This window comes from Erithacus rubecula (genome assembly GCF_903797595.1).
Source record: "Erithacus rubecula genome assembly, contig: SUPER_Z_unloc_1, whole genome shotgun sequence".
Taxonomy (NCBI): domain Eukaryota; kingdom Metazoa; phylum Chordata; class Aves; order Passeriformes; family Muscicapidae; genus Erithacus; species Erithacus rubecula.
Window position 1 is genome coordinate 1552251 of NW_027635590.1, and position 24149 is coordinate 1576399.

The window sequence follows — 24149 nt, forward strand, 5'->3', positions numbered from 1 at the left end:
ACAGTGTATATTGTCATAATTGCTCACTCTTTAGGCATTAGTTTTAGAAAAGCTTTTAATTTAGATTTTAATTATTTATTTTTATACTATTGTAAAAAATCTTATGAGACAAATCCTTAAAGTCTTTTGAAGAATACGAGCCAAAACCTGATGTGCAAGCTGCAGTGCAATCTATGTCTTTTAGAAATGGTGGAAAAAGCCATTTTGGAAGTATAGTGTGTATAAATATACAATACATGAAAGAGTAAACATACATTGGTAGTGAAATGAAAAGATAAAAAAGTATCTTTTGTGGATTCATGCAAGCAGATTTAGAACTGTTGTTAAATTATGGAATGAGAATTGCAATTAATATTCTTGGAGTTTTTATACTGTCATGTGTTATTATTTTGATTCATCCTTTATTTTTAATCTTTGAAATTCTACAGAAGTACTATTTCCATATTTTAATATTTGCATATATACATGTGTGTGTGTGTATACATATATGTATAATCTTTTGCTTTCTAATCACTTCTTAAATTAAATGAGAAGTCAGTTGTAAACTTCCATTTTTCTATCCCTGCTGTCCCCTCACACATGTTTTATTTCATCCCTGGCCACAGTATTGAGTCTTAAAACATTTAAAATCAAAACTCTGAAAGAGCATCCCATCTTCCTCGCAATTTCTGCTCTGGAATTTTATAAATTTACTATTCTATTAAAATGCTTTAGTGACAACTATGAAACGTAACATGGAACTGAGTTTTAGACAGGAAAGTGTACCAAGAAAATCTGGAAAGTTGGGGAGGTTTTTTGTCGTTTTGCCATTTGTTGCATATGCCTACTTTTGTTGTGTCAGTTGTAGAGGTTTTTAAATAGTTTTTCTGTTAGGGAGTCTCCAGCCTTATTAATAAGTTGTACTGAAGTCAATTCCTCCTTCCATGAGAAATGCTTAAATATAATTCTCTTTTTTTTTGAGTGCATTGGGAATTGATGAAGACAGAAATGGCTAAGACCTGGTGCAAGGCAGACGGCCTTTGCAGGCAAGGTTCATGTTGGACATGGGCTTAGGGGCAGGGTGAGGGTCAGGAAAAGGGTGAAGTGTCAGTGCAAGACAAAGAAAAGAAATTCAGTGTTAGGAGGGCTGTGAAAAGGCCTCCAAGGGAAGGTAAGGACTGCCACTCCATCCTAAGAGCCAGAGGGTTGGATGTCCCATTAGCTGGATTCTGGTTAGGAGTAGTGCCAGTGTGGCTAGCTGGTATGGCTAGTTAAGCTTAGCCATAGGTGCAGGACAAAAACTTGAACTGTTCAAGCTAACCCAGGTAATGCAGAATTATGGAATTCATAGTATTACTCAGTAGTACTTAGTAAGTGAAACTACCCAGTGTAGGACACCAAGTATTAGGGGCTGTACAAAATGCAAACTTAAAGGCTGAAATGTAGTAAGCAGATGTTTCTTTGGAGGCCTTATGAATTGACTTAATGAGCCAGTCTAACAATTCTAGAGGGATGACTACAGAATTTAAACGTACAGTAGAACTTCTGAAAAAGGATGTCATTGGGGCAGGGTTGATTTGGGAGTGAAGGGCTGTGTGACAAACCAAGCTTGGCCACTTCCAGAGACATGTGGCTCCCACATTGCCTTCAGTATCTTTGGTGCTGTTGGCACAATTGTCTAGCAGCATCCTTTCATTGGTGGTGTAGCTCCTCAGCTCAGACACTGTGCAAGGTCAGAGTGACCACATAGGGCTTGATCCTGCACTTGATACTGTCTTTTACCTGCTCATCAGCTCCAGATCTCAAACTCCTTTGCCAAAGCTTTGGGGTAGCAATAGGAGAAGGCTGCTCACATGGCACCTGCAGCTGCAGAAAATGTTCCAGAAAGTAGAAAGCAGAGCCCCAAGAGTACTGCCAGCATGGGCACTTCTGTCCCCTTGCAGCTGGCAAACAGGACTTGCCATTTCTTTCCACTCAGCCTCTTTCATACGGATCTCATCCAGCTCAGAGAACAAGTCATGGAGAATGTGTTGCTCATCCTTCTTGGTCCTGAGGATGAACTGTACCCACTGGGGTGGGGTGTCTGGGGATAGGAGACAAAACTCCATCCTGTTATTGTGGCTATCATGCTCACATTCCAAGTGGGCATCAGGTGCATACGAGTCCAGCCATTATTACTAGGGCCCTTAGCCCTAGGTCTGTGCAGGCTGGCCCAGAACCACGCATGTTTCTCCTCTGTGTAAGAATGGACTGCTTTCTTCCCCCACATGTCCATTTCTAAAGGCAGGATCCCTCTAAGGAAGAAGTGTTTATCTAAATTATGCACATAAAATGAAAAAAAAAAAAAATAAAAAATCATCTTTCCCTCACAGCAACGAGCCACATGGGCCTGCCTGCAGAAGACCTCTCATAGCCCCAAGGAAGTTGATGAGTGATGTGGATTGTTAAAGTAGTAGTCCTGCTCTGTTGGAGCGAAGTCCTCTTCTTTCTGATGGTTCCAGCTACAGGGTTCATGATGCCAGTGGCTGTGCATGACCACTGGTGTCTGCACATCCTTGCGCAGGGTTCAGAGGTCTGCAAAAAAGTGGCACTTGCTATTGATAATGGGGAGCCAGCTGATGGAGAAATCAGTGCATCCATCTAAGGAGGAAATACCAACTTCTCTTAATTTCATTTTCACTGTATCCCTTGATGGTGTAGAGCTGTCCTTTCTCCCAAGTCCATTCTGCTCCAGCTTTGGAACAAATGCTGTCCACAAATGTTCCTGAAATTATGAAACTGCTTTTCATATTTCAGCTTTGAGTGGACAACTCAGATTTGTTCATGACACAACAGATTTTTTAAAAATCTTTGCATGGCACAAGATTACAAGATCAAATCAGCATCATGATAATGAACTCAAGAACAAAAAAAGAAGGAAAATCACAGACTAACATCTGTCTTGCCATCTCATCATTAGGAACAGGCTCTGTGAAAAATCAAACTATGAATTATCCAGCCCTGTGGTGAAGGCTCACAGCAGAACCTTTGGGGATTTTCCCCTTGGTTAAAAGGCTGTGATACTTTTAAAAGCCTGTGGAAATAACTGTGTTTATTCATGTAGTATCATGGCACATTTTGCTGCGTGTGCTGTAATGCTCTGCAACAGGGACTTTGTGCAATGGACAAACCCACAACAGTGGTGACCCTCAGCAGAGACTCCCCTTCCACCTTCTCATACTAAATATTGACAACATTGCTCATCATTCCCCAGTTAGTTGCTGCCTCTTCATCTGTATAGCAGGGGGAAGGTACAAGCTGGGGCTGGGTGTGCACAGCCAGGCATCATCCACTCCTGCATCCATCCAAGTCCATAACCATCACACCTCGGCATGGCTTCTCCTCCAAGGCACAGTTGTGAAAACACTGGCTTGCAGTTTTTCCCATACTCATATAAAACAGCCTGTAATATAATCTGCATTGTATACAATGGGAATCTAAAAATATTTATAACAGAGGGGGAGTCAGAGGGTTTCAGCCTAAAAATAAATTTCCTGCCCTTCTAAGGGGGTAAAAGAAGGAGGAGCAATGGGAAGGGGGTATTTCCAAACTGGAGGAAGTGTCAAACCAAAGCAAAACCAAAAACCCACAGTTTTGACCACAGCAACTTTCAGTGCCCAAAGGTGACACCTGCAGTCCTCCCTAGATCATACTTGATCACAGGACATGGCCATCAGCAACAAAAGCCCTCAAGAACCTGCAAGGGTGAGACTTCAGCCACACGAGATTCAGGCTTCCCTTGGTGCAAAGACACTTTCCAGGGGAAACATTTATCCTCCTTTTATTATCTTTTTTCTTTTTTTTTTTCTTTTCTTTTTTTTTTTTTTTCTTTTTTTCTTTATTTATTTTTTCTCTTTTTCCCTTTGCAAAAGCCAAAGGTCTAGAGCTCATGCCCACTTTGCCTGAAATACCACTGCTGGCACTGCCTGAAGAATATTTCAGCCTTAAAAGCCAAAGAACTACAGCAACAAACCAAAACAAATATTTTTGTTTCTCTTTTCCCGTGTGAGGAAGGCAGGGGAAGGGGATTACCAGATTTACTGAGTTCAAAGAAACAAAAACCCAGCCTCATCTTGTACTCAATTACAACTGCAGCTTGGAAGTGGGAGCCTAAGGCATACTAGGGAAGGAGTCATTGGCAGCCGTTCAGGCTGCAGCAGAGCACAACCTTTCCTTCTGGGGCAATGCCTTCTGATCCAAAGGAAGTCTCAGTGCCAAAGACCCACACTGTCCTGCCCACACTCCTCCTCCACATGTGTGCAGTGGCTGATGGTGACTTAATTGCTGTAGAAATAAAATGGCCTTTAGTGACCCTAAGAAAATACACTTATTTTCACAGGTAACTGTGTTTGCCAGTTCCTGTGCGAGGCAAGGCCTCCCTGAACTGGGATCTGCAAAATGAAGCTGAGGGCAGACATGTCAGGCACAGAGGGAAAGGGTCCCTCCAAAGGGCCAGAACTGTGTGCAGTCAGAGAGGAGGGCAAAGGTGCAGTGGAATAAAGGACTGCAGGTTCTAGGGACCTCTGGGGCTTGGGGACAGCAGCTGGAAATGCAGTGTCTTAGGCTGCTGACACCTGGTCCTTCCATGTGTGTGCTGTATAGCACACCAGGGAACTTGAAGCTGAACTGTGGGCAGGAACCTTCCATCTTCTTGGTCCTCCCTGAACTTCATCAAAAGAAAGCTAAGGAAATTGCAGTTTGGTAATCAAAGAGAGGAACTTGGCAGTAGCTGAAATGCACATGCACAGCTGCTGTACCTCTTGAAATAGGGGTAAGCTGTTTAGCAGTCTAATGGAAGCAGCTAAATAAACAGGCTCAACTTTGAAGGGGCTACAGCTTCTTGAAGGAAAATTACTTTTAAATAAGGGTTTTTCATAGTTGGTTTCTAAACAACACCAAAAGAGCTTAGACCTTGGGACAGTTACATTTGTTTGATTTTTCTGTCTCAAGCAAAGCAAATGGAAACGATGTCACAAATTGTTTTAAAAATCAGAATGTGTATTGCTTTTAATTGTTGCTGCAAATTCTGTAGGGGTTTTGGATGACAAGCAAAATCTCGTATCATTGTCATGGTACTGGCACAGTTTGCCTGGAAAAGCTGTGGCTGTCCTATTCCTTTCACCATTTGAGGCCAGGTTGGATGGGACTCTGAGCAACCTGGTGTAGTGGAAGGCATCTGTGCATGGCTGGGGTTTGGAACCAGTCGGTCCTAAAGGTACCTTCCAATCAGACTTTTTTGTGGTTCTATGCCCCTATGTTGTCCCTCCCCACCGTCTCCAGAGGCCAGCTCCATGCCGACAACGTAGAACCCGTCCCTCTGTGACATCAGCCCCAGCGCCAAGGGCTCTGCAGCCTTGCAAATTCTGTGGGCACTTCGTTGGCAGCTGCCTTGGAGGCAACACGTCCTCTCTCTCTCTCTCTCCCCTTGCTGCTGACTTGTGTCTCTGACAGCAATGATTTTGCTGTGCATCCTCATCCTACTGGCTCTGTGCGGGCCTGCACATGGCGCCTGTGGGTAAGTAGCCCCAGGTTCTGAGGGGGCCCAGGCAAAAGCTTAGGGGGTTCCCTGAGGATGCCTGCTTGCCACCTGTGGCCATACCAATTTCTAAAACGCTGGGTGGGAGTCTCAATTTATGACCAGCACGCAGGCTGCTGGTGCCACTTGTCAACAGGGCTAAAGCAGAAATTGCGCTCCCAGGGAAATTCCTTGGCTGTGCTAGCTTTGCATCCAAGGCCTTGTGAGAAGGGAAGCTGGCTGACCTTCAGTGTGCAAAGCAGCAAGCTTTCTCTCAGGACAGTAATGACTTTCTGCTTGCAGGAAGACCTGTGGACTCCGGCCCATGCCTCCTACATTCAGCTCATCTCGTGTTGTGGGTGGCACAAATGTCATGCCCGGGTATGGGGCCTGGGCCGGCCTTGCCAGTGTCCGCATTCTCTGGGAACCACCACTAACTCTGCACATCTGTGGAGGGACCCTTATCAGCCCCAAGTGGATCCTCACAGCGGCCCACTGCTTTGACAACGTCACAACGTAAGGAGGACCTGGGCACAGGGGTATCCCCACAACACCAATGTGTGCTATTCCCATCCCATTTCCTTGCAGTGTGCCTAGTGCCAGGACGTTGTAGGGCCCAGCTGAGAGACTGCTCACAGAGAGGCCTGGGCTCATGCCACTGCTTCCTAGCAGCCTCCAGCTTAAATATATCGAGCCTACTTTTGCTCTCTGTAGTTCTGTTTTCCTCTCTGCCTCAGGAAGCAGAAGGCGGGGAAGTGCTGGGCTGTCGCAGCACATGACTCCCTCTCACACCTCTCCCCATCTTCCTTCCAGTCCCATGAAGAAATGGGCCATCGTGCTTGGAGCCACCACGCTGGGCCAGATAGGCCCTGAGGTGGAAGTGCACCGGGTTAAGCGGCTGATTGTACACGAAAAATATAATATTCCATTTATACTTCACGACATTGCCTTGCTGGAATTGGTGCGTCCAGCAAAGTGCAGCTTCACCATTCAGACCGCCTGCCTGCCTAGTCCTTCAACGAAACTACCGGAGCTGACCAACTGTTACATTGCTGGCTGGGGTGACAGAATCGTGAAATGTGAGTTCTCATAAAGGACCTGTGTCCTGAGGGCAAGCTTGGAATGCCAGGGAGAGATGGCTGGGGCTTCCTGACAGCAGAGGCCAAAATGAGAGTTGGGTTGTGGGATATATGGTTCTGGAGAGATGGGCCTGGCCTACTGCCCAACGGCAGACAGCAGTGACATAGCACTAACACTGCTCTAGGAGCAGAGCCAAGCCCTAGGGAAGGATTTCAACACACAGGCAGGCCATGAGAATGAGCAAGGAGCTGCTGGGATCTCATTTCTTTCTCTGCTCACAGCTGCAGGTAATGATATCCTGCAGCAGGCCAAGGTCCCGTACGTGGATAGGGACACCTGCAACAGTACCGAATGGATGGATGGACTCATTCACGACTTCCAAGTGTGTGCTGGGCAAGGCGGCATTGCCACCTGCCAGGTAGGAGCATGCTATGAGTCCCCCAGCCCCCAGCAGAGTGGGCAGCCCTACCACACCACCCAAGCACAGCCCAGCACCTGCTTTCCCTGGGTAGTCTCTCTCCCACCCCCAGCTCTGCACCACTGCTGGAGCTTTTGCCCCCTTTGCCATCTGTGGGTCCTTACTCAATGAGGTTGCCAACCCTGAAACGTCCAAGCACAGGGGAGACAGAGAGCCCCACCTTACAGGCCCTCAACCTTCTGCCAAGGGTGTCAAGGTTCTGCAGGTTCCAGCACTGGAGCAGAACCTTGCTCTGCAAGGAATCCAGTTCTCCAGCTGGGGCTGGGAGAGTAAAGGATGAGGAAAGTACCCAGCTCTAACTGCTGACAGGCACACAAAAACATGTTAATCCTCTCTGCTCTGCTTCAGGGTGACAGCGGGGGGCCTCTTGTCTGCCAAGATAAGAATCGTGGCTTCTACTGGCAACTTGGTGTGACCAGCTGGGCAATAGGCTGTGCTAGATATAAACGGCCTACAATCTTCAGCTCCACTCAGTACTACTACAACTGGATCCGGTACAAGACGGGATTAAATTTCCACGTTCCAGTAGTTACTCCAACACCAGCGCCAACCTTCACCTCAGCCCCTCTGCAGACAGTACCTGCAGGTCCAACACAGCCCTGTCCACTTCCACGTGAGAAGCTGCTGCAATTCTTTAATCTACTGAAGGATATCTTGCGATACCTAAAGGAAAAATTATTTTGAAGACCAGAATGGACCAGCTGCAGTTTGGTCTGTAGTGGACCACAATCCTTTCATTCTGAGTTATATTAATTTGAATTTCATTAAATTGAATTAAATTTTGAATTGTAAGCAAAAAAAAAAAAAAAAAAAAAAAACAAAAAAAAACCAAACTTTCTGCTCTGAGAATATACTGTATCCAAATTTTATAAAATTCTGCTGGCTTGATCATTGCCCAAGCAGCCCTGAACTTAGGGATCCCTTCATCCTCATCTAGGAAGGATTTGGCCTCACACTCCTTTTTGTACAGATCAATGCTTTCCCTACACATTTTGTTATTCTGCAGTGGAAAAGTGGTATCTGGCACCTTAATTCTGCAACAACAACAAGTGCAAGACTAGGAAAAAAGAGAAAGGAAAAAGGGGGTGCAGATGTTGTCCTGTCATTAATAATGTGGAGCCCTTCTGTGTCCTAAGGGTGATTTTTGTCCCAAACAGATGGTTACTGGGTTTTTTGACCAATAAGCAGTAAAGTGTTAATGCATTGCTGTGCCCTAAACATCAACACTCATCAAGTAGGCAAGTTATAGCAGGATGTGCCTGGAAAGGGGAGCCACATGAAGCACCATTCTGGAGCTGAATTTCCTGTTACAGTCCATAGTGATTACACAACAAAAAGGACAGCTTAAGTGCAGGAGTGGGGTCGAGGAGCAGGCAAGACCAATAGAGGGAGAATCAAGATCACCAAAAAACCCTCAAAGCCCCCCAGCCCATTTCCAGAAAGGTCCAGAATACTGGGTTGCACATGCTAGCTCATTTACATGAAGAGTGAGGAGCCCAATACCAGAATGGGACAATTTACCTATAAAAATGTACCACCACAGAGGCTGGGTGGCATTCTCTTGGGACCCTGGAAACCTGTTGGCTAGACCAATGCAGGACTCAGGACTGTGAACTTCCTTGCTCTCCTACCTGATTTCTTTTCCCTTCTTTTTCCCTCTTTTATTCTTTTGTTTCTCTTCCTATTAGAAGACAGTGGCAAAACATATGCCAATTGCCATGGTGAGTGTGTAGTTAATAAAAATTTGTGGGGTTTTTTTGGACCCTTTTGGTTTTTGCCATTCTTTTTTTATCTATGAACATCTATGGAGGAATTGAGGTGCAGACAACACTTGTGTGCCAAAGTCAATAGTATGGATTTTATTTAACAGTAAACAGTGAAGTAGAGAGAAGACAGGAATACGAAAGAGGGGAGGGCCAGAGGGAGAGAAAGAGACAGTTTTAAGCAAACAGTTAACACCACAGCCAGGTTAGATGCAAGGCTGGACCCAGGCAGGATTTCTCAGCCTCCTGGATGGAAACAGCTGCCAGCACCTTGCAGCTGTTCCTCAATCTTCTTTGCAAGGGGACGCTCTCACCAGCTAAGAGGGGGCTGGCAGCATCCTCATGGTGACTGGCAGTGAGAGCAGTCTTGTATACCCTGTACCTCTGTGGTCCAGATGGCTGCAGCAGGGCATCTCACCCCAGAAGAGCTTATCTGTTGCTTTTATCTGGTGGAGTAACAGAGCATCTTGCCCCAGAAGGACATACCTATTTCTTACTAATGAAAAAATGCAAACAAAACAAGTTGTCTTGTAGTGAGTTATTTTTGCACCATGGGAGTAATACTCCCAGCTGACAGCAAACGTCTTGCTGTGGAAATGACATCTGGAAAGATAAGCTGAAATTTCTGACTGATGGACACCTTACCTTAAAAACTATAAAAGCTGCACCAAATTTTCACAAAGTGGGAAATCTCCTCCACAAATTTGTGGGATTTTCCTCCAAAGTGAGGACGGCTGATTTGTGGTTACTTCTCTGAGGCTGAGTGAAATGATTTGGTGTACATTATCATCATTTCAGCGGTAAATTACATCTGACTCCTAATTTATATTATTTCTTTTGCTAGATTTAATATAGATACAATAATAATGTGTACTGTTTTATGTAATCTACTAGATTAACTTGTTGTTTTATACCATGCAGTAAGTAACTCTTAAGGCCTTGTTTCAGTTATCTGCTGTCTGTTCAATAAATAAGTCATTTTATAAATAGACCTGATCTGCCATCCTTAGAACTTGCAGGCCAAAATGATTTTAGATGTGGGCCACCTAAATTTCAGGTGTTGCCAAAAGTTTGAGTTTAAGGCAGGGCTTGTCTAAAGCTCTGAATCTACCTGTGACAATGGGGAGGTCATGGTCCAGATGCTGCAGCCTGTCCTGGAGGAATATACAGAACAGCTGGTTGAAGACACTGTCAGTTTCATTGTGGGCCAATGCAGTGAGGAGGCCCAGAGGCTGCTGTGCTCCCATGCTGCTGGGAAGGAGGACAACAGCCCTGAGGCCTGTTCCTGCTCCATCAGCTCCACCAGCTCCCAGGGAGGGACTCCCACCTGGCATCCATCCCCTGCCAGCAGCCCTGCAGGCTCTGACATGGAGGACCAGCCCAGCACATCAGAAGTTGCCCTCTGTGCGCTCCGCATCCTCCAGCCATCTGTGCCGATTGGTACAGAGCAGGTGCAGCCCCAGAAAGAGCAAAAGGAGATGGTGGTGGCAAGTTCCTCTACAAGGTGTTGCTTAATGTCAAAAGAGAAAACTCTTGCAACAGTCTTGAGACTGTAAAAAACCCCCAGGTCTTCCTTGGCATGGTCATGGGACCACCTGGCACTGGATTAATACAATTTGTCCTGGTTTGAAGGACAGGTGTCTGCCAATAAAGGCAGAAGCTTCTCTTTGAAGTGGAGAATGTAAGCTCCCTCCCTCCAAATTATTATAATTTTGAAATTAAGGGGCTCTCAGGCAAAGATATGGGAATAGGAATAACAGTTCTTTACTAGGAAAATGAAAATAAAAATACAGTATTACAAAGAACAGAAAATTAAAATAGAAATTATTACAAAGAAAAAGAGAAAGGAAATAGAAAGTATTACAAAGAACAGTTGCAAAACACTGGTGGAGTCAGAATACCTCCTGACACCCAGTCAGTCAGAATACATCCTGACACCCAGTGTTGGCAGCAGTCCCATTAAATGGTGGCTGCATCCTCCTGCAGTGGCAGGTGTGGTTCTGTTGAAGCAGTGCTCCTGTAGAACAGTGCAGTTTTCCTCTGAAGGTCCAGGGATGATGTGGAAAGGTCCAGCTTTCCTCTGGAATCCAGTGGAAAGAAGGTATCTTTCTGTTCAAAATCTCAGATTTTATCTAGGTAGGAAAGGCTTGGCTCCTCCCCCTGGCTGGAGCATCTCTCTAAATAACCATATGCCTCTAACTCTGTAAGTGCAACAACAAAATACGTCTAGTTACCACTAGATTTACATGTGTGTTACTACTGAGAGATCTCGCCCAAACCACTGCACAGGTTGTGTGGTTCAAAATTACATTCATAAGCCATACATTTCTGGCTGTGAATCTCACACCACCTCATCCAATTGCTAAGTCTAATTATTAATTAATAATGTAATAATTGTTAAATGGTAACATATTGCTTGCTTTTTGGAGCTCTTTTCTACTGCTGTATGTATTTTGCAAGCAAACATTTGCTGCATGGGTATGTTTCCACAATTGTGTGGCAAAAATCTATAGGGTAAAAAAGAGCTTATAAATCTAGACAACCTAAGTTGTCTAACCTAACCAAAGTTAGCTTTCTGTTCCACTGAGGAAGTGAAAGGGCCCGAAGGTAAGTATTTGGGATTTATCTTTAGTCAGAAAGATATTCTCATTATCGCCTGTTCAAGAATATAAGTCTCTCTTGTAAATAGGTTAGCCATATGTACTTTGAAGATGAATGAGTGTTTAGAGCCTACAACATTTCCTTCTCTTAAGGAAAAAAAGGCTTTCGAAAACTCTGTAAGTTTACAGAAGAGAAAAGGCATCACACTGGGTAATAGGATATGGATAATTCAAAACAATCACATTCTCCACCTTGAGTCTGCTCTTACTCAATTCAAAGGCCATTGCCTGTGTATATTAATAAAATATGCATTTTTTATGAAGCTGTACAAAAATATGCAAAAGGTCTCGGTCAATACAGGAACTAAAAACCCAGATAAGTCTGGGAAGAGCCAAGAGTTAAAGAAAGGAGATTTATAATGAAAAGAGGGAAGCTACCAGTTAAAGGATGCAAAACCTCTCTGGGCCCTCACTCCACCACACTGACCTAGGTTTTTCCTTATCTCCAGCTTATCTCTCTAGCTTCAACTGACACCACTTTCTCTTTTCTCCTGCCAGGCACCTCTGTGAATGGCCTCTTCTCCAGAGTGAACCAGTCCTGGATCCATAACTGCACCTATCAGAGTCAGCACTCCAGCCCCACTCTCATGGTGGCCTTCCCTGGATTCATCCTGTTTTGCCAATTTCCATCCTTGACTTGTGGATCAGGAACTGGATGCAGGATCCTTTTGTGGTCTGACAAGGGCCAAGCAGAAGTGATAACCCCTTTTGTCCTTGCTGAATTTGATGGGATTCCTTTTAGTTCATTCCTCCCCCCACTTCTGGTATCTACGGATGGCAGCCCTGCTCCTGTACATATTGACGGCCTGGTCCTCCTCCTCCTCTGCCCTCATTTATCATCACCTGCCAGCATCATGATAGCTCTCCTTTGCTTTGTCCATTGCCCACAATTTAAACAGGAAACATACCAGGTTAGACTCCTGCTGGATTGCATTTATTGCTAGATATTTCCTCCATTGTTTTGCTGTCAGGAATCATTCTTGGCTTATGCATTTCTGCTGCATCTGGGAAAGCAATACCTTCCTTCACCCTGCAGGAAATTGTAAACTTTAAATAATTGGATTTGTACTTATAACAAGGGTTTTGGTTTACAGGTGAACTTATCTTAAGGGTCTTTTCTACTGCAAATAATTCAGTACTGCCATGTTGTGGAGTGAGGAATATCAAGTGCTTCATTCAGGATGATGGGCAGCTCTTCCCTTTGTGCCATGTTATAAAACATGCATGCACAAGTCCTTGTCTGTCTACTGAATACAATCACAGTTCTGTGCATTGTTTCAGCATATGTTTGACAGCAAACATCTGAATGCTCACTCCATTGACTTTCTGCTGTAGGCTGCAGCTTTGGTAGTTCTCTGTATATAAATGTCTTAGCAGATGGGCATTGGATTTAACTGACTTTCTTTGTCAGTCTTTATACCATGATGACTATCCACACCTGGTGACACTGAGTTGGTATCTGTTGTTTAGATATTCATACTTAGGAAAAAAGGCACACTGAGAGAGCCTGTGTTACACGTGAAATTGCATGTGACATGGAAAATTAGGAGTCATTTACTAATTAACAAAAAGCAAAATAATATTTCACTAGATGTAGGCTACTAGGCACGGCTAGAATAGCACCAGGAGAAAACACGAGACATTTTTATTTGAATATTTTATTCTGTAATAATCTGTACAACTTAGATATATATAAAAGAGAAGGATATTACCAGCAAATAAAATTGGTAATAGAGAAAAATGTTTAGTTTTCTCAGGGAATATCCTATTGACATTCTGCAGAGCATGATGTTGGATTACTGTTTGTTTCTAGTGAATAAGGAAAGCTAATCTAGCAATGCTAGGCAGAGTTGTGACAGATCCTTTTTTTTTGGTATAGCTTACAGAAATTTTTTCCCCCATATTTTCTGACTTTCTTTTCCTTCCTTACACTATTAAATAAATGTTTAAATTCAGTCTTCTGGCCATTTCTGACAAAATACAGATATATGCACTGAGGATATGAAATCCTGAAGGATAAATTCTATCACTTCTGCAAGTCTGGTGGGGCAAGTGGTGAGTGATATCTCAATCTATTTGTATTAACTACTTCCAACATGTTGATTGCCAACAGCAGCAAGTCCATTTGTATGAAGAAACAGATACTACAAGGCTAAAAGCCAAACTGCTGATGCTTTGTTAGCATGACTAGTGACTCTGCCTTATTCATCAGACAGACTGATTATTTACAGTCATCAAAGGACAGATGCAAAATTTTTATACTTCTGTTTTGGTTATACAACTCAAAAGACCATGAAAGTTGCAAGATCACTAAAAAAGTTCTGTCTTCACAGAATCATTTGCAGTTATTTTCAGCTCGGACAATATACCTGTGCATACAGGAGTGAATGCACAAAAACTCCAAGGAAGCATTTCCCTCTCCCTCACTTACTTGAAGAAAGGATTTTTTTCCCATTCCTCTTATATTCCTATAAATTCATGAAATTCAAGGGCTTTTGACCCCATTTTGATCCCAATAATCCATTTTATGCACTGAACTTCCTAAATAATTGCTTTAATACACCTCTGTCACATGCTATTGACTTTACTGGTATCATTACTGTTTTTCAAGTGATGAATCTTGTTTCACAAGGCTGGGAAGACAAAAATCCATTTCAGAGAGTTAATTTATCATTACTTCAGTAAGCACTCTTAGCTGCATAGGGGATTAATTCCCTCTCTTGGTCCACTATATCAAAGGTGTTGGGGCTTTCCTGATTTAATGCTTATTTGAGGAAATGCTGCTAATTTTCCTTCATGATGATAGGTGACTGAGATATTATTGTCCAATTTTTATGCTCTTTCCTTTTATATCTATCCACTGGATGCTGTCAATTACATATACAATTAAAAATTAATGTATTTTGTTTACATTTCTAGTGGACAAGCATCCTAGGGTTAATATAGAATTAAATTCGTGTGCAACATAGTTCGAAGCTTAACAAAAAGCAGTTTTTATGTCTGTCCATCCGTTTGTCCAAATATCTAGCTACCTACCCACCTACTCACCTACCTTTCTACCCAACTCACTATGTTTGAGAACAGCTTTTGTGGTAATCATGTCCCTTTACACTAATTTTCAGACATAAACTCAAGCACACTTTTACTGAAAAACACCAGCTGAGCACTAATTTATACTGTCCACCTGGTCCAGGTGAATTGTGAGCTGAAAAAATTCTGCAGCCTAAAAAGGGAGAACATTGAAGTAGAGCAAGAGATCTATTTTGTTGTGGGGTTTCCTTTATGAAAAAAAGTCAATTGTAAATTGTTCTTGTTGTTCTAATTCTCCACTTCTAGTGAAAGTGGAGAACAAAGGAAGCAGAAGAGCTATACCCAAAGATATACCATTCCTTATAATGTGGAAATTATTTTAGAATCGTTTGTCAAAGATCTCTGTGAGGGGAGCCAGGTTGTGGATTACCTTCAGGTAATTATTTCTATGAAGTTTGACCTGGGCTCCCTTGTCAAAAGTACTCTATTGTTTCCACCCTGTACACCTTTTAACTGCTTCATTCAAGAAACAGCTGTGGCCTCATAAGAGTGCTGAAATGCTTGGTAGGAAAAAGGGGAAAATTAAACTGCTTATGGATGCTGTGGATACACAAGATAAATCCTGCTCAAAATAAGGAATCAAAATTCAGCTAAAAATTCACAAGGATGTCCATAGAAATGCCAGTGATGAAATTATATTAAAACTGGAGACATGGCCAAGGCGTTGGTGACTGGCGTCTAACTGTGGTGGTGAGCCAAAGGCATGAGTGAGAAAAGAGAGTGTAACATGGAGCTGCAGTAGCCCTGGACATATGTGAGAGGCACAAGGAAATGCAGGGACAGATATCCTGTTGTAAACCATCACTGGGTGGGAGGATGGCATCACCAGGAGACAGATTGTAACCTAACATCCCTCACTGCTTGTATTCAGGGGCCAGACATCTATTTGACTGTGACATCACTGGGTGGTGGAGAATTCCATCATCAGGAGATGGACTGTGATATCACATCCCTCATTGGTTACATGTGTTCCTGCAGAGCCTGGCTGGAACAGTTTAGCTCAAGCCTGGACTTCTACTGCGTGTGCCTGCAAGTGGGAGCTGCTTCTGGCCCTCAGTTCTCCCCAGCCTGCTGCAGCAAGAAAACATGGCCACGGGGGCAGACTGGAGCTGCCCCATCTGCCACAACACTCGAAGTGATGTGGCTTCTGCTCTGCCCTGTAATGACCAGTTCTGCCTGGGCTGCATCCTGCGGTGGGCCAAGACAAATCCAGCATGTCCACTCTGCAGCAGACCTATAGAGATTGTCAAGTTTTCTGAGCGGAGTGAACAGGACTATCTGCAGTTTGCCATCGCAGCCTCAGAAGAGTTGGCAGAGGACAGCAGCCAGGCAGGGAGTGCTCCATTCCACCTGGCCCAAAACAGACCCCATCACCCTGGGGTGTTCCTTCCACCTTCTCCACAAAGGATGCTCTCTCCAGATGAGCAGGAGGCTGCAGAGTCAGAGTTCATTGGTGGCCTCCTGCCTGAGGTCTGGGCAGAACTCTTCCAAAGACAACAGCAACTGCTGGACCCTGTGCTTCCCTGGCTGCGCTGGAGGCTGGCAGCACTCTACAAGGACCAGTGGTGGCGAGCAGAGGCTGCAGAGGGCTCCATCCTGCATGGCCTCTGTGTCTGCGGTCCGAATGCAGAGACCTTAGTTGAGCTGCTGGAGCCTCTCCTCAATGGGCACACAGCATCACTGGTCTATGGCACCATCAATGTCATTGCAGGCCAGTGCAGCAGTGAAGCCCAGAGGCTGCTGTGCTTCCGTCATGCCAACACCAACTCCAGTAGCTCCAGCTACACTAGCTCCCAGCAGGTGACTCACACCAGTGGACCCGCAGGCTCTGAGGTAGAGGAAGAAGCTGGTACATCAGAAACCAATCTCCAACAGAGTCCCAGCCATGTCCAATTTATGCCCACCTGCTCAGAGCAGGACCAGCCCCAGGAAGAGCAGGAGCAGACGGTGGTGATGGCAGGTCCATCAGCTCGGGACTGCAGCCCCTCTGCTCCTACCCAGGGCAGGAATCGCTCTTCTAGGAAGCCCCGGCGTGCCCGGAAGAAGAGAATCCCCAGATCTCAAGATTCTCCCTGGCTCAAGAAGAGACCGCCCCGCCAGTAGCACTAGCATGCCTCCACGAGCTCTTCAGCCAAAGAAAACAAAATAAATTGTCATTTCCCTGACAAAGTCTCTGAGTGCTGCTTTCTCTCTGTGCCAGTGCCTTTCTCTGGCCCTCACACTCCACCAGCAGCCAAGTGTCCCCAGGACTCAAGGGCCATTTCATCTGCCTCCTCACACAGGAAATCCTGCTGCAGCCGTGATGATTGAAAAGCTTTTCAGCAAGCACTGAGGTGATGCTAACAGAGGTATGAGGAGTGAAAGATTGACCAGGCATTCATCACATGAGAAGAGGAAAAATCTGATAGTGCCTTACACAATTTCTGCCTAAGACATTAGTGAAAAATGTACAGTTTGATGATGTACAGTCAGAGGACAGGCACAGCCTGAGGATACAACCAATTGGAGTTCATTCAATCACTGGGAGGGAAAAACCTACACATTAGTGTAGAATGCACTATAACCTGCACTAATGTAGAATGCACTCTAATCTGTATCAATCTACAGCACTATACAAAGAGGACAGGAGGAAAAGGAAATATGCATCAAACTGGGGAGTGGAAGAGGAGGTAATATCAGAAGCACTGCTCATAAGGACACTAATTATACATTTTGCAGGTATGTTTCAAAAAACTAAATCAGCAAAAAAACCCCAAAACTAACAAATCAACCAAGAAAACGCCAAAACCCAACAAAAAAAACCCCAACAAACAAGCAAACAAACAAAAATACAAAAAAAAACTCATCTAGTGTTGTTGTTTAAAACTTTAGAAATTGTTTTTGGACACATTAAGTTTGTATTTTGGGTGATCTGTTTATTGGAAAGCAGAAAGAAATTACTTCTGGCAGGAGTCTGTGCTGGCTTCCCAGACTAAGTGTGTGCTGTGCACACCACCAACATTCTGTGAGATGCATTCTGAGCATGACTCAACCCACAAGTGTGGAGGAACTTTGGCAAGGGAAATATGCAACCAATCAGTGTGATTGATAAAGCATAGTTTGATTTATTGAAGGCACCATCTATATTTATAATCCAAAACATAATGACTTAAGCATATTTGGCATAATTTCATTGGTTTTAAGTACATACACCTCTCCTACTATTGGCTCTTGCAAGCGTGAGATGTCCACTCCTTCTACTTTTTCAGCTATGTCTGTATACGCGCTTTTTAGCAGCAAACCTACTGCATCTATCCTCTATATAGCAACAAACTAACCATCTCTTCCTTCTCTCACATCCTCTAGCTGCAGTAGTATCAATTTTATGAATAGGCTGCTATAGTCTAACCTTGCTAATGCATGCAGTTTAGCAGCTAGATTCTTGCACTGAGTCCTCAGATGAGCCATTTTCATGGCCTGCTAATAAGGCCTCAGCTGAGCCATGTCTGTTACTTGCCAACCAAGCATCAACACACAAGAATCTGGGTGGCAAAAAAAAAATCTCTCAGGAGAAGGGAGGGGTGCCCAGCTGGCCAACCAGCAGATATTCATCCAGGGAGGGTTCCTCTGAACAACCTGACAGTCTTCAACAGTGGAGTGACTACACTAGTGGACAAGGGAAAGGACACAGATGTCATCTTCTGGAGTTCTGTAAGGGCTGAGACATTATTTCTCACAACATTCTTTGCTCTAAATGGGAGAGAGGTGAATTTGATGGGGACTGTTCAGTGGAAGTGGAATTAATTGGACTGTTCAGTGGAAATGGAATTAGTTGGACCAGCATATCCAGATGGTAGTAGTCAATGACTTACTGTCCCTATGGGCATCAGTAAAAAGTGGTGCTCCTCAGGGGCCCATACTGGAACCAGTTGCGATCTTCATCAAGGACAGAAGACAGAGGGATCTAGCACACCCTCAGCAAATTTATGGGTGATATCATGCTGAGCAGGTGACATGCCTGAGGAGTGATGTGCCATCCAGAGGGACCTGGGCAAACTCAGCAAGTCGGCCAATGGGAACCTCATCAGCTTCAAGAAAGCTGGGACTACAGCCCAGAAAGCTGTCTGTGTTCTGGGCTGCATCACCAGCAGCATGGGCATCAGGTCAGCGGGAGTGCATCTTCATTCTGCCCTGGTGGGACCTCACCCAGAACGCTGTATCCAGCTCTGGATCCCCCAGCATAGGATAGACATGGACCTGTTAGAGCAAGTGCCAAAGGATGGAGGGATGGAACACCTGTGCTATGACGGACAGGTGAGAGAACTGGGCTTGTTCAGTCTGGAGAATACAAGGCTCTGAGAGACCTTACACCCCTTTCCAGAACCTAAAGGGGCTACAGGAGAGCTGGAGAGGGACACTAAAAAGACATAGCAGTGAAAGAAGAGGGGGAAATGGCTTCAAACTGAGAGAAGGCAGGGTTAGATAAGATGTTAGGAAGAAATTCTTGATTGCTGAAGCACTGGCATGGGCTGTCCAAAGAAGCTGCATCTGTCCCTTCTCTAGCAGTGTTCAAGGTCAGGTTGGACGGAACACGGATAGCCAGGTCTAGTGGAAGGTGGCCCTATCCATAACACAGGGGTTGAAACCAGATGGTTTTTAATATCCCTGAAATCCCAAAGCATTCTGTGATTCTATCATTTCAGGTAAACCAAGTAGTTTTCCTTACACTGCTGACTCATGCTATTTACTGCATGTTTCACCCTCCTGGCCAGCAGTTCTGCAAGAAGCATAAAAGCTGCATTCCTCTTTAAAAATCTCACAAGATATTAAAACACTCCATGCTTTCAGATATTACTAGAGTAATAAAAAATTGGTGTTGTGCACAACAAGATAATAACTTACACAATCACCTGTTGTAGAGAGCAGGCATAAGCATGTTTTATCTCAAACATTCTGACTGTTGCTACAGAAAAGTTGTGGCTGGAAGAAAAAGTGCTGTGGAGATGGGAAAACGCTGAGCTGAGCCAACTTCTTTTTCTGCCTTGAGACTTGTGCTCAGTGTTGCTGTATGAACTCCAACACCTGAGTCCCATCCTGGAAAACACCTAAGGGCTGACTGCACATGCCCGAAACACTGGCAAAAATCTGTTTCAAATACGATGTGTGCACCATGAAAACTATAAAACATAGTGGATCAGTCCCGCTGTCTCCCTCTTTATCTCTTGTGCTCTCTTTGTTCACCACATTTCCAAGAAACAATTCCTTGACATGTTATCTGGTGTCTTTATTCAGGATTAAAAGAATTATTTAGGAACACCACACACCGTATCGCGTCAGTTGTGACACAATGCACCAGAAAAAGTGGGTGCTAAAGCTAAAGCTAGGGATGAACCCTTGCATGCACTATAAGTCAGAGGGGCTATGGAAAATTGATTCAAACTTGGAGAAACTGCAGTGCTATATTGAAATCCTACTGAAGATAAATTGTAATGAAAATCCACTGTAACTCTCTATATATGAAAGCCTGTGATTTTCTCCATTTACTTCAGAGATAACGCCAGCAAGGAAGTAATACATATAAGAAGTGAAAACGCAACCTCAACAACACTGAATCGCCAGTCCCAGGAAATACATTCATAGTTTCAAAAAGGTCCACCCCAGAAAAAGGTGGGACACAGGCCTAAGAAAGGGTAGGCTTTAAGAAAATATGGAAAGCTAAGCAACATATCCACTGCAAACACATCATGCTGCTGCTGCACTGCTTTGGCATTTCCAAGGAGCCTCGTCCAACTGAGGTGCACCTCTGGGAGCTTCTCTGGGCACATCTGTGCATCACAGGGAGCCAGAAAAACTGAAGGTCTGAGGCAGAGACCAAATAGATCAGGTGCTGGACAGGCTGCAGGAAGGCAGGCTTAGGAAAACAGAGAAACGATCACCACTACCATTCCAAAATTTGGATGCTACATTCTCCCTGCACTTGCATTAAAACCACTTGCTCTCTATTTCTCATGTTGTGGTTTAACCCCAGCCCGCAACCAAGCACCACACACAGCCATTTGCACTCAATGCCCTGCCAGCAGGCTGGAATGTGCAGAGAAATGGAAGGGTAAAAGCTGGAAAGCTCACAGGTGCAGAACAATTCATTTGGATAGGGAATGTAGAAGCCATGCACAGGGACAAAAAACCCAAAAAACTCCTTCACCATTTCCCATGGGCAGGCAGGTGTTTTGCATCTCCAGGACAGCAGGGGCCCTCAAGCCTCTCAGTGATCTGGGAAGACAGATGCCTTCACTCCAAATGTGCCCTCCTTTGTCCTTCCCTGTGCCAGCTTGAAATACTGAGCAGCATGTCCGAGGCTCTGGAGCAGCTCCTTGGCCCCTTTGGGTCACCTGCCCTGGCTGTGTCTCCTCCCAGCCTCCTGGCACGCAGCGTGACCCCAGGCCGCTCTGTCTGGGTGGCTCCTTCAGCTGTGGCGGGTGCCCAGCTGACACAGGCCGTGGCTCACGCACATCCAAAACTGCAGAGGTTTTCTCTCCCTCATGTTGGCCTTATTCCCCTTGGCAGGGCTCACGTCCCCAGTGGACACTCACGTGCACCTGAGCCTGTGGAGAAGCCTGGCTGCCTCCCCCTCTGCCCAGAGCAACACAGACACTCTTAACCTTTCCCTGGAGCTCCAACCCAACCACGGCCACAGCGGCGTCCCCAGCAGTGACACCACAGCTCTGCTGGGTTTTGTTCTCCTCTGCTCCTCTCTTCACAGCTAAAAGCCTGTATCTCCATAGGAGGTCATGTCCTGGAGACAATGAAGGAACAAGACCTCTGCCCACTTCCAAACTGTGACACAATCTGTGCCCATCCATGGTTTAGAAACACCTGACCATTAAGAAGCAAATTTAGAGCTTGCCCACGGGATGAGAGCAAAGGGAAGCTTCCAACACAGTGAAGGTTTTAAAGTATTATTTATTTTGACTATCAATCTAAACAAACTAGCAACCAGAAACTAGAAACTACAAACTAGAAACTACAAACTACACCAAACAACAGTGGCCTCTTCCAGGGCTAGAATCTGCTGTCAGCCATAAACTGCTGCACGGCCATGAGCAGAGGCGTCAGGCTGGAGGTCGGCTGGGCTGATGTTACAAACGGGTGCTGCCCAAAGAGAGAAAAAGAAGACATGAGCATCTACTTTCCTTACAGGCCGAATCAGCCTTTCTCTGGCTACCAGAAAGAGGCAGAAACGAGGGCATGCTGTGCACCTCTGTCTCCAGGTCCCTGCTACCACAGGCCACTGTGACTCACAGTCCCACAAAGGCATGAAACCACATGGCTTCAGCTTAAGGAGATTTGCTCTTGGTGACCTTGGAGGGCTCATTCCAAGCCCATCCCAGGCCAGCATTCTCCTTGCTTTTCCTTTGAAAAGCCCCCAGACTGGAGATTCTCCGGAGCGGGGCCCATCTGACACCTTGGACTCGAGCCCAGGAGGAGCCCCTGGCAGCGGGCAGCTGGCGCAGCCTGCGGCCGCTCTGCCTTTTACCTGCAGAAGTTCCCGGGCAGACCAGCGCCTGTCCTCGTCTGTTTGCAGGCAGCAGCGCAGAAAGTCTCGCAGCCAAGCGGACTGCTGCCTGGGGTTCTGCAGCTTCGGGATGCCCCCGGTGCTGATCAGCTGTTGAACCTGGAGCAGAAGGCAACGTCACACTGCACCTGTCTCCCCCGCACCCAAAAGTGCTCACCCACACCCCACTGGGCAAGCTCCACTCTCCAGTGGCGCTTTCCTCCCTGCCTTTCCTAGCCCAAGCAACAGAACGCAAAGCCAGAGGCAAGCACAGCCAGCCCAATGTGCAAGAGCTCCTGCCTTGAGCCTTGACTTCCTTGCCTGATGGAATTAGGAGCAACTCCACCAGCAAAAGCACCCTTTGCTTCTCTGACGGCTGACACCACCTCTACAGTCCATTTGGAAGAGGCACTTTGGTGCAACTCTACTATTCCCAAGGATTTGACCTAGAAATGCAGCTCGGTGCTGCTGGCTGCAACCTTAAGGCAAAGGTTCCATCAAGGCAAGGGCATCACCATTTTTTTGGACTGTTCATAATGAAATGGCAGGGGAAAATACAGGGCAAGAAGCACAAGAGACTCTGCAGCCCAGAAGCCACGGTCTTCAGGCTTTACCAAGCTTCCCAGGCGGAAGAATGGGGGCAGATTTTGTTAGAGTGACAGGAGGGGGTGAGAGAAGTTGCAGCGCACCGTGCGGGAGCTTCTCATCAGGTAAGGAGGCGCTCCTTCCACCATCTCCATGCCCACGATGCCAAAGGACCAGATGTCCACTTTGGGGCCATAGGGCTTCCTGGTGAAAATCTCGGGCGCCATCCAGTAAGTAGTCCCGACAGCTGATCTCCGTTTGCTCTGCTCAGCCGTGAGCTGAGCAGCGAGTCCAAAATCAGCTGAGGAGAAAAAACCCACTCAGATCAAGCCAGCGGGAATTAGGAAAGCAAACAGAAGAATTCCCCCCTCTACCAATGTCCAAGAAGGCAGTGGGCAATCCACCTGCAAAAGGGGCCATGCTGGCATTCCTTAGGCCTGCAGCTGAGGAAATATGGGATTGGCACCTCAGCAAAAGCTCCCCGTTTCACACAGTGCCTTTTAGTCTCCTGAAGCTCGTGACTGAAAGTGCCTTGCTTGGCAAGGGACAGACACAAGCCAAAGCCCCTCCTGACACCTCCTTCCAGGCCAATCCGCCCTGCACCTTGTGCCTGTGCTCTGCCCTTGCAGCAGGGCAGCCTGCACTGCCTCAGGCGCCACTCTTGGGGAACTGGCAGTCACTCAAAGGCACCCCCAGCCCGCAGCCCACGACGGCTGAGCCTGGCCAGCAACACGCACCCAGCTTGACAGATCCGTCCAAGCTCAGGAGAATGTTGTGGCTTTTGACGTCTCGGTGGATGACGTTATTGGAGTGAAGGAAATCCAGGCCTTGCAGGCACTGAGGGAGGAAAAAGAAACATGAGCCTAGGAGTTCCGAATTTCTGATTGCATGCCACAAGCAGGGAAGCAGCACATCTGCAAGACTGACTTGCTGGGCAGTGGTGAGCCATGGCAGGAAAGGCTGCTGGTAAGAGCAAGAGTTTGCTGCTCCAACATGAGGGCAGCAGTGCCTTCCCAAGTGAGGGTGTATTTATTTTGGAAAGAGAAAGGGCAATTCTTTCATCTGACCAGTGCCCTGCAAACACAAACTAAAGGAGCACTGATGCCGTGGCTCTGCTCTCTCCAGCCAGACGACAGCGGACGCTTTTGCAAACGCCACTTTGGGTGCAAGGTCCTCTTTTGAGACTGAGCTCTGCGAGAGTGCTGCGGGTATCCCTTTGTCCTTGCCACTCAGTTGGCACCAGCACGTTTGCTGTTACCGGGACGGAATGCAGTACACGCACAGGCTCCAGACAAGTGTTTAGAGTGGCGAACACAAAGAAACACACTAGAAGAAGGGTCTGCACCTTGGCAGGCACTTCAGATGCTCTTACTCCTGGCAGTCATAAGAGAAAGGCAGAAAGGAAGCTGGGAAGGTGAAATCAATCCTC

At 45.8% G+C, this 24149-nt stretch overlaps 2 protein-coding genes across 4 annotated transcripts in view; one reads left to right on the top strand and one right to left on the bottom strand.

Annotated features, from left to right (window-relative positions):
• The window catches only part of LOC306814620 (serine/threonine-protein kinase PAK 3-like), a 69937-nt gene that overhangs the window by 30829 nt on the left and 14959 nt on the right, over nt 1-24149 (bottom strand). For 2 of the 3 annotated variants that reach the window (XM_079330849.1, XM_079330847.1), the window contains 3 exons: nt 23458-23557; nt 22825-23021; nt 21531-21732 (listed from right to left, as the gene is read on the bottom strand). In XM_079330849.1, coding sequence (XP_079186975.1) covers nt 21643-21732; nt 22825-23021; nt 23458-23557 — 387 coding nt within the window. In that variant the 3' untranslated portion in view covers nt 21531-21642. Of the gene's footprint in view, nt 1-21530; nt 21733-22824; nt 23022-23457; nt 23558-24149 lie in introns of those variants that run through there. The other variant, XM_079330848.1, reaches the window with a different exon arrangement.
• Nucleotides 4992-7929, top strand: LOC306814625 (acrosin-like). Its single transcript, XM_079330859.1, has 5 exons — nt 4992-5533; nt 5837-6049; nt 6347-6612; nt 6895-7031; nt 7440-7929. The coding sequence occupies exons 1-5, from the start codon at nt 5472-5474 to the stop codon at nt 7773-7775; spliced, it is 1014 nt and encodes a 337-aa protein (XP_079186985.1). The 5' UTR covers nt 4992-5471; the 3' UTR covers nt 7776-7929.

Bases quoted from the DNA above. Each gene is read 5' to 3' on its own strand.
- LOC306814625 (XM_079330859.1), top strand. From the start codon at position 5,472: ATGATTTTGCTGTGCATCCTCATCCTACTGGCTCTGTGCGGGCCTGCA. The intron at 6,613-6,894 runs GTGAGTTCTCAT...CTCTGCTCACAG, and splicing joins GGGTGACAGAATCGTGAAAT to CTGCAGGTAATGATATCCTG. The intron at 7,032-7,439 runs GTAGGAGCATGC...GCTCTGCTTCAG, and splicing joins GCGGCATTGCCACCTGCCAG to GGTGACAGCGGGGGGCCTCT.